The sequence below is a fragment of the Cavia porcellus genome, unplaced genomic scaffold (assembly GCF_034190915.1).
Source record: "Cavia porcellus strain 051 isolate PalLab524CR breed Dunkin Hartley unplaced genomic scaffold, mCavPor4.1 scaffold_26, whole genome shotgun sequence".
NCBI classification, from domain to species: Eukaryota; Metazoa; Chordata; class Mammalia; order Rodentia; family Caviidae; genus Cavia; species Cavia porcellus.
Genome location: NW_026947509.1, coordinates 4,565,821 through 4,576,105, shown reverse-complemented (window position 1 = coordinate 4,576,105; position 10,285 = coordinate 4,565,821). Strand labels below are relative to the sequence as shown.

At 52.8% G+C, this 10,285-nt stretch overlaps 1 protein-coding gene across 5 annotated transcripts in view; it reads right to left on the bottom strand.

Moving 5' to 3' along the window:
* Positions 1-493: 493 nt before the first annotated feature.
* Positions 494-10,285, bottom strand: part of Tp53bp2 (tumor protein p53 binding protein 2) — a 37,335-nt gene continuing 27,543 nt past the window's right edge. For all 5 annotated transcript variants that reach the window (XM_003474278.5, XM_013157555.3, XM_063236668.1 and 2 more), the window contains 5 exons: positions 8,323-8,460; positions 7,523-7,656; positions 5,265-5,431; positions 3,015-3,214; positions 494-1,153 (listed from right to left, as the gene is read on the bottom strand). In XM_003474278.5, the coding sequence (XP_003474326.3) occupies positions 1,112-1,153; positions 3,015-3,214; positions 5,265-5,431; positions 7,523-7,656; positions 8,323-8,460 (681 nt within the window). In that variant the 3' untranslated portion in view covers positions 494-1,111. The remainder of the gene's footprint in view (positions 1,154-3,014; positions 3,215-5,264; positions 5,432-7,522; positions 7,657-8,322; positions 8,461-10,285) is intronic.

Below are 10,285 nucleotides of genomic sequence, written 5' to 3'. Positions count from 1 at the left end.
CTGCAGGCAGGTGTGCAGATCCTGGGATGTGACCCACTCCTCAGAGTCCCTCCACAGGCCAGCTGGGGGCAAAGACCCCAGGGCAGGATGGGAGGGAGGAGTGGTTCCCTTCTGTCCTTTCATCCACTGTCCCCATTGGGATTTAGCTATTCCTAAAAGGCGTGAGGAAAAGCGACCGCTGTTCATGCACATCCTCTATTTACTGTTCTACCAAGCAAGATGGGTTCTAGGACAATTCCTGAGCTTGTGACACACCCGCAAAATCAGTGCAGGCAACTCCCGCAGCAGGGGAACCCGGGCTGGGGAGGGTCACGAAGTCAGTCGCAGGTCTTCCATCCGAGCTGAGGCCCACCCAAGCTCACAGAATGGGAGTTCCATACGCAGAGAAACGCTCCACTCACCAGGCGGTTGCCACCAAGGCCTGGCAGCAGCACCCACCGCTGCACTGGAATGAGGCTGCCCATGACCCCACAGGCAGAAACCGGTGGACAGCTCAGAATCAAAAAGTTTAATTTTATTACAATTATTTTAAAGTCTGCTATGATTCTGACAAGTATCAAAGGTAAGTCTATAACAAGTGTCTAAATTCCAAGATACAAAAGATAATAAATATAGATTCAAATTCAGCCTAAAAACAAGATTCTAAATCTAGTGCAGATTAGGTGGTGTGCCTTAGTCTCCACATTCCAAATGTACGCATAACTCCTAAGACCTACAAGCAACTCCTATGGTACAGTTACTGCTCGCGGCCAGCCAATGGGAACGAGTGTGTGCAGTGCTGCGATGAGGAGGCCCCAGGTCCTTTCTGGCAGGAGACGGGGGAGGGAGCCCTGGAAGGCCCACTGTGGGCCAGAAGCACACCCCACAGCACAGCCCAAGTCCTGCAGGCCTGGTCCGTGGGGTGCGGCCTGCTTCCTGAAAGCCGGGGCCAGTGCAGGGCATCTTCCCCGAGGGGCCTCCTCCTTCATTTCCTCCCACAGCCCATCTTCCACCCCTTCCGGCTCCATCATCCTGAAAGTAAGGCTCGCGGGCCTCTGCCCAGGACAGCTGCAGCATTTCTTCTTAGTGACAGCGCAGATTAAGTCTCCATTAGGTGAAGTTCTGTGATGTTTCAGGCCAAGCTCCTTTGTCTTGGTTTGATTCTCGGATACAGCTGTAAGAGAGTTTTAAAAACTATTTACCATGTACACAGAGGGTGGGGAGTGGACAGAATTTTATGAGCACGGGGAACAAACACAACAGGAAGTCGAAATAAGAACGCACTGGGCCTGGCACTGGGCACAAGGCTACCAACAGACACTGCACAGCTGCGGAGCAGCCACACAAGCCTGTGGACCCAGAGTCCACCTCATGCAGATGGATAACCGGGGCGGCTGGACATGCCCCACTCTCCAGCAACACAAAGACAAAGTTGGCACAGAGCAAAGACAAACTGTCCCCAGTGGACAGAACACCGCGTGGGGGCCTCTAGGCTCAGGACGAAATGCTGCCACCTCAGGTGCACAAAGGAGGAGCACAGCTGCATGCCACGTCAGACGCCATGGCCTAGGACATTCCACTGCTAGGGCTGAGCCGAGGCTGCCACCCAGGCATGCCACACTAGGACTGCCACTGTCCACCTAGCAGAACCTACTGCTCCTCACCTTGAAGGTGAAATTGGGTTTACCACAGACAGCCAGACTTCCGGTCCAGCTGGAACCAAAGTTACAAAAAAGCCTCTTTTTCTAAGAAGAGATATTTAGCCAGAACTCGGTAGCTAAAGACTGCCCCAGAGAGCACCATTTCTGGATTTTTGTATTTTTAAACATCAAAAACAAACAGAGTTGTGCAGAGGGCACTTACTAACACTGCTGACCAGGGAGGAGCCCAGGGGATCAAAAGCATCTAAACTGAGGGCTCCGATGAGACTCTCCTGTGGTCTGGTTACTTCGGAGCCTTGGGGCACAGCCCTCAGTGGGCACAGCCCTGGTGACAATCTCCCCCTGCTGGCAGCAGGCTGCACTTCAGTGATGGACATTACATGGATGCAGGAGATCTGATGTACAGTGCAGCGATTTCAGTCAGTGACAACGCATAACATCCCCGAAAGCTGCTTAAACAGGCTTCATTCTCACTGAAGAAAGGTCGACGGAGGGAGGATGGACGTTAACATGCTTGACTTGGCCGCCATACATACATGACAGGAGAGTAATCCTTACCTGACGATTACAACACTAAAGACTGATGTGAGCGCCCAGCTCCAGGCAGTAATCCTCTCCACAGAGTGCGTGCTGGGCACACGTCCCCAGGATGGGACACTTCTCTACAGGCACCATGTGCTCGTGTCTGAACCATCACTAAACTGTACACCATGATCGCTTAGTGACACTAAGCCCAGAGGAAGCACTTGTCACAGTCTCACTGCCTCGGGAGGGGACAGTCACTGCATGTGACATCACCTGTGCAGCCGTGGGGAGGGTAGTCAGGAGGGGACACTGGGCCAAATCCCCCAGTCAGGCCCAGGAGCTGCACGGCACTGAGCCAGCAGGGAGACCCTGCGGCACCTGCTCCCAGCGGGTGGGGTCTGTGCAGCCATGGGGAGGGTGCCTGAGGCCACTGTTCCACCTCGCCTGCACGCTGCCCTCACAGGTCCTGGGTGCTGCTCCCTACAGCACAGCCAGCAGGAAGATGCAGTCCTGGCAGACCTTGGACCCTGTGAACAGTGCACCTCACCGAGGGCCGCCCTGCCTCCTCCCCGTGCGTCTACCCGTGGCACTCTCTCAGCTATCCTGCTCGCTTCTGTCTTCCACACCCAACACATGTGGGTGCACGGAGACACCAGGACCCACAACAGAGCTTGACACAGTCGTCAAGTTCACCGTCCTCACTCTGAGCACAAGGGGACACCAAACACGTCTGTGTCTAAGAGGTTGCTAGCTTGCAACTGCTTCCTTATAACAGGGAAGCATACGCACGGCCCACAGTCTTCACAAATCCTTCCTCACACACACACACGTGCACATGTGCACACTTACTCCCAGCAGGTTGCGTGGGACGTAGCCCTCCTGGTCACTCAGCCGTGCCCACCACCACTCGATCTCGTCCTCATCCTCCCGGCGGATCACGGTCATGCAGTCTCCTTCCTTCAGGGGCAGCTCGTCTGCATTCTGAGGCTCATAGTCCCACAGTGCGTAGATGATGCCTTTGTTCATGACACCCATCTTCTCCTGAACCCCTACAGAGGAGACAGGAATGGACAGTGGACAGGCATCACTCGGGGTGCCTGGGACTGGCTGGGAGGTCAGAACCCCTCAGCACACATTTGATGATCCATCTCCAGGGTGAATAAGGAAGAAGATCAAGGCGCACAGGGCACACGGAGGACACGCAATGCCACTAGCGTGTGTACTGAGGTTCCGACTATAGCCCCATCGGCACCCTTCAAACCATCTCACTGCAAGAACACAGTTCCTGCCAGCCCAGGAGCTAGGGCTGCTCAGTCTGGGGTGCTACAAAAATAAATGATCCCCCTGTCACCTTTTCGGCCCCCTGCTCAATGTAATGAGCAAGGAACTCTGAAAACATTGCCTTTTACCTCAAACCCACAAAGAGACTGAAAAGATCAGCATATTGGTGTCTATTAAAGGGGTCTCTATTGAGCCCCAAATGGGCAAAGGAAAGAAAACACACTCCAAAGCATGGCAGAATGCAGACATTCAGCAGTGTAGACACAGTATAAAAGCTTACATGCAATCTACTCTAAAATAATGAATCAGAATTTAAAAGATACTGAAGTCCCCAAACGGGGGAGGGAAAAATCTTCAAAAGGCCACCTTTCCCTTGAGTGACTAACCCCTCTGTAAAACAGCTCTTGGTGTTTACCTTTCTCTGTGCACCCCTTCCTGTCCTGAAGGGCCACACTAAGCAGAAAGCAGTCACCAGCCGCAGCCCACGGGCAAGGCGGACAGAAGGAAAGCTTCTCAGAAACTCCGAGTTCACTATTATTTTCACCTTTATGTCATTAAAAAGTCCAGGGAAATACCCCTTGCCCTTGAATAGAACCTTCAACTTGTACAAGCACTGAAGTATTAGTTCTAAACTATTTTCACTGTAGCGGTGCACATCACTGACGTATGATTCTCCCTGTCTGTCTCTTTCCCTCTCTAGGCAAAAATGAAACACCAAACAATGCTCACCAAAGGAATGCTCTTCCAATCTAAAGGGCTGCATAAATTTCTAACTTTCCTGCTAAACTAAGACTTGTAAGCACGACAGAACAAAACTCACGGTACAGCTGCAATTCCACCCAGTTTTGGAACTGCACATGCATCTGTTGGGGATAGAAGTGGAGAAGCAGGCAAAGAAGAAATGCTGGACGTTTTAACATACTCAAAATAACAGCTCAAGTCCTAGTTTCTGAAAAAGCACTAAGAATGGAAAAAAATTTTTTCATTACTTTGCTATTTACCAGCTGAAGGGCTACAAATTAGTTTTTTCACAAAATTTTTGAGAGTCCTAAAAACATGCCCAGTATCACTGGTTATTTTGGAAAGGTAAACTGAAGCCAGCGTGACATCACCCCGAACCCCCCAAGGTCAGTGGGCACGGGCACCAACATAGCCCAAGAGGAGGCCCAGCAAGAGCCAGAGCAAGGAAGGGCTGCACCCTGGGTTGCACCCCGGCTCTGCACACCCTGACACGCAACACGCCAGCCAAGAGTGGACCCTCCCTGCCCCCCATAGCCACGGCCAGGGCCAGGAAAGGGGCACAGGCAGAGGCCAGCGTCTCTCCTCCCAGCCCCGGCCCACTGCACAGGAGCTCCGGAGAGCTGGGGTACAGAGCCCCAGGCCGCACTTCATGTCGCCCGCCTGACCCCAAACCCTCTCAAGGCAACCTGAAGAAAACAATTAACTTCAGCTTCTAAGGCTTGTAAATAAAAAACTTTTCCTAAATAAAAACAAAAGCACCTTGGACCTCCCTAAACCTCCAACTCTGGTTTTCTGCAGGGACGGGTCTGATGTCAGCAATCAGAATCACTAGCTCACACTCAAGGAACCAAAAGAAAAAAGCTCCGAACTACACCCTGCCCTTGACTCCTGATGGCACAGGAAACAGGCTGAGGGTTCTCGCACCGGTGGGGCAGGGGTCACTTCCTGCCTGCAAGGGCCCAGCACTGCTCCGCCCTGGAGCCCATGGGCTCTCCTGGGTCACGGCCCACTGCAACCTGCCCTCTGTGCCCAAAACACCACCCCCGAGATGCCCTGCAGTAGGCCAGGAGCACGCACCGTAGAGGAACTGCGAGCACTGCGTGTAGCCCTCCTCCAGCTCCTCGCACTTGTCGGCTGCCGTCTGCATGTCACTGTAGGTCATGGCAAACACAGCCGCGCCCGACTCCACGAGGAACTTGCACACCTGCACGTTGTTACAGGAGGCTGCGCAGTGCAGCGGAGTCCTGCGGAGAGGAGGGGTCCATTTCCAGCCTGGGTGCTGCTACTGCAGCCCTCACCGCCCAGCCCAGCCCAGTCCTTCTGTAGCTGTGGCACTATCGTGTGTATGGTGCTGGGGGTCGAGCCCAGGACCTGAGCAGTAAGATACATCTCCTACCCTTCTTGGTTTTTTAGTTTGAGACAGGGCCTCACTGACTTGCTGAGTTCACCAGGCTGGGCCAGAACTCAGATTCCCCTATCTCTACTCCATGGAGTGCTGGGTGACAGCGGTGCGCCACCAAGCAAGGCCAGGAGCCGGATGAAGGATGGGGAGAACCAAGGAGACGAGGTTCACACCATAATCCCAGAAGGGAGGGTGAAGTGGTTTGGTTCTGTGTCCGATTCCCCAGCCCCGTCACTGCTGCCTGTCAAGGACCTGTGTTTCTGCCCTTGAAACACCCTCTATCGCTCCACGCTGGAAGAATCAGTGTACATGTACCTTGTCTACAGTGTTTCCTAAAACCCAAAGTAAACTTTCATCGAAGCTATTTATCAATTCAATTATTCAGTTCAGATCAGAAAAGTGCGGTGCCGTCTCAGGTACTGACGGGCAGGATGTGCTGATGCCACCAGGGGGAACCATCAGCACCGCACAGTCTTAGATCACGGGCGACCCGTGTGCATCTCCTGTCCCAGGGAGCCGGCCTGGAGCCCGTGGGCCGGCACTGGCGCCTACCTCTCCCTGTTACACTGTTCCCTCAGGTGCGTGGTCTTTAAAAGAAACAGTAACTTCCCTGCCTCACTGCAGGGAACTGCTGATGGCTGGTGGATGTTACCACAGCTTTCCCTACGTCACTTTTTACAGAAAAATTATACACAATCAGGACTCCTCACATTAGGGCAACAAAGACATCATGGTACAGGAGGGATTTGTTTAGACTGAAGAGTTACACATGTGCACACACAGGGGAATGATCTGAGCTACCTGTTTAAGGCACACACAAAGCCTGGCGGTGGCGGGGCCGTGCTAAGGCCCTGGTTCCATCCCCAGCACATGAGGGAAGGGGGGGGTGCAGAATCGATGCTGCTCCACTGCAGGCCTCAGAGACGCCCTGACTTCTGCTCATCTTCCCAGTTCTCTACACTCCACATTTTCCACCATGGGTCTATGGTACTTTTACAAATAGGAGCTTTTTAAAAAGTGCAATCTAAAAGCTTCCTTCAGTATTATTTACGATAAAAACATCCAAAAAGAAAATCAATCCAAATGACTAGCAAGGGGGAAGCAGCCAGGACAGATGCGTCCTTGGTTCCTCCACGGAGTAACAGGAAGCCAATGCACATGTATGTGTGAGCCCCGTGTGCAGCTACACGCGTGCTCATGAAGATCTAATACTGCAGCGTAACTGCCTCTCACATTTATATGTCAGCCGGGAATGTCCCTGCCTGGAGGTACGATGGGCCGGGGTGCAAATGCTAGGAGCTGAGGCCTGGAGCGAAGAAGGGGACCAGGCGGCTTGGGAGGGGCATTCTGTCCCTGGCCAGGACCCTGCGCTCCGTCCTCAGCCTCACCTTCTCCCTCCCTGGGCCTCAGTGCTGGGGCCACTGACTGGACAAAGGCCTCTGCTCTTCCTGTAAGTCACAGCCCTCAGCTATTCCATCAGAGCTACAAAGAACTAACACAGGACTAAGGAAAGCGACAGGTTTAAAAATAAAAATACTATTGTACAGGAGCACAACTTTTTTTACAGCTGCCCAAGGACAAAAGTAGCCTGAAAATTCTAAGTGGAAAATTCCAGAAGAAACTCCACGAGGGCCGCACTGTACCTGCTCTGTCTGTGTGATGTGATGACAAGGTGCACGGCATGCCCTCCCGCCCTGCGTGTCCATGCTGCATGTGCTGCCTGCCCGCTAGTCACCCAGTCGCTGTCTTAGTCACTAACGGTCCCTGCAATGCTCCTGTTCAAGCAGACAGCTGCTCCGTGTGGACACACTCATTCCTCAACACCTGAAGCCGCACCGCTCCAGCTGCACATGCAGACAGGGGCACCTGTGGGGCGCTGCTGGCCCCCAACAGCGCAACAGCAGCACACACATCAGCTGGGCAGGACCCTTACCACCCGTCGCTGTCTGCGGCATTCACATTCACCCCGAACTGCACCAGGAACTTCACGATCTCTGTGTGGCCAGCGCACACAGCGTTGTGCAGCGCGGTGATACCCTCGTCATTCGGCAGGCTGGGGTCCTCTACCTGGAATCACCAAGAGACACAAAAGTGACTTCTGTCACCTCGGCTATCACTACTGACTCCTCAGAGTCACCAGCATAGAGACAGACTCTGTGACAGCTTTTAAAATCACAGTGAAAACCCACAGGAGCCAAGAGGTCTAAACCAAGAACAATCCTAGAAATAAGACAGATGGACCAGCCAGAGGTCCATCTGAGGTCCATTTTACAGTGAGTTTTTACACTCACTGTAAAAAAAGATGTTTAAAAAAAAACAGATGTCATTTGTGTTTATCCTCCTAGCTCCTACATGGATTGGTTTCCAAGCAGAAGCTCCATTTACTATGGAAAAGGAAAGAGGCAACTAAAAATACTTTAAATAGCAGCCTTCGGAAAAGCAGGGACCACATCTGTGATCCCTGCGCATGTGTGGTGTTTAAAGAGCCGTGCTCTCCCCTGGACCAGGAGGGCTCTAGAAGATGCCAAGTGAGGGGGACGCCTCCACATCAAAATGTTAGTCACACGCTTAAAACAGTGGAGCCTGTTTTAGCGTATGTCTCAAAGCTCCTCAACCCCACAACCCTAAAAAAGAAATCTAAAAATACACCTTCTCTAGAGTAACTTTCTAATTCAAGCTTTAAAGCAAAATCTACAAGGTTGTATTCCAGAAACGCCATGATGGTTGCCACACCTCATAAATGATTCTCTGCACGAGGTCGAATTCTCCTTCCAGAGAGGAATCCAGGAGCAAGGCGAGAGGGTTGAATTTGACCCTCATTCCATGCGCGATCCGCTCCGAGCCTGTTTTACGCAAGTTTGTCCTTTTGCCCTGCAGAAGAAATTCATGGAAATCGAAACAAAAGCAATCAAAGGGGAGGAGGAGCCCAGCAAAGGCAGTGAAAGGAACTTTGAGAACATTGCAGACTGCGTGATCAGAAAAGCACAGGGAACACAGCATGCACTTCACCAGGGCCACAGCACCACTCCCTCGGGGCTGAAGGGAGGGTCCCAGCCTGGAAGCTCCTGGGGACAGCACAGGGAGACACAGCGATGGGGCAGTGGGTGGGCGTCCCTGCCACGCACCTCACCTCCAGAGCTGGGCCTCTGTGCGCTCACTCTGAGGCTCACTGGGACAAAAGCCCATTGATCTCGCCTCACAAAGGCCCCACTGTCCCCACTCACACAAAAGGGACTGAGACTCAGCCAGTGAGCGCAGAGCGGGGCTCCAACCCTGGTGACTGGTGCAGGCCAAAGACACAGAGAACCAAGCACAGAGACTGTGGGGTTAGCAGGGACACCAAGGGACCCTGCTGGGCCTGAAATGTTCTTTAAGAAGCCAGGCTTCTTAAAGGCACTGGGCGTGGTAGCACAGGCCTGCAATCCTAGCTGCACAGGAGACTGAGGCAGGTGTGCTGTGAGTTCGAAGCCAGCCTGGGCAGTTGAGGGGGACCATCTCAAAAACACAATGAACAAGGGCTAGGGTGCAGCCCTTGCCTGGCATGTGTGAGACCCGGGGTTCAGTCCCCAGTTCACATACACACACACGAATTTGAATGACTAGCTCTAAATCCTATAAAACAGGTTTTCAAACACATCCAAAGAAGCAGAAAAGTTCCCTAAAGATTCGATGCACACTTCTCTCTGATTTTATATCAGGTGTAGAAAACCACTGAGTTCTGAAAACATCAAGGGGCAAACGATGCATCTCACCCGTGTGTGGTCCCCACCTGTGCCCCGTTCTAGAGGCCTGTGCTGTGCCTGCCCCAAGGCACCTAGAAGCACCCACGCCTAGCACAGAAGCAGGGCGCACTCTCCTGGGAAGACCCCGCTGCTCTCACACAGTCTGGCCTCTTTCTCCTCCTCGAAAGTGAGTTTTCTTGACAAAGCCTCACCGGCTGCAGTGCACTGGTCCAGCCGGCAGGGCTTGACTGCTTCCTTCTCTCTCACACTCAAGTCCAGCCTCAGCCCTGAAGGGCTCAGAGAGGTTTAAAAAGCCTCAGTCTCATTTTAAGACATCCATCTCTGAGTAGAAATGCTTATTCCCTAAACCCACAAGCAGACGTTTACCACAGCCATGAGGCAGCCACACACTCCTATCATCTTTGAATGCCGTTGCAGCCAGAAGGCTGTAGAAGGGACTGAGCACAAAACCCACAGCAAAACGCCCACAGTAAGATGCCACTTTGCTTTTACGGTGTCTTAACTCTGAGCTCTACATTCTACTTCCGTGCTCACAGAAACAGCGTGAATTCCAAACAAATGCCCTGGGGACGTGCTGCAGCTCTCATTCTCTCATCTACTCCACAACGACACTGTGAGCTCCCACACCAGCGCTGGCTCCCTGGAAGGGTTCTGAGGCAGCCCCCCAAGCCAACCTGCCCACTGTCAGCACCCAAAACTCACTCACCTTGCTCATGCGACACCCCACACTGCACAAAAATTTAAGAAAGTTTTTTTAAAAACTCACTCCTGGAAAAAGATTCAAGAAAGAATGGCAGTGCCCAGAGGAGTCATGCCATCCACCGGTGTCACACGGCAGACTGGCATTCAAGCTGCAGTCTGCCTCAGTTTGCCCACCTGCCCACCTGGAGTAAGAGCTGGAGAGGAAACTGCAAACGCCACCACTGTGGGGATGGGAACCAACGCTGCCCTGC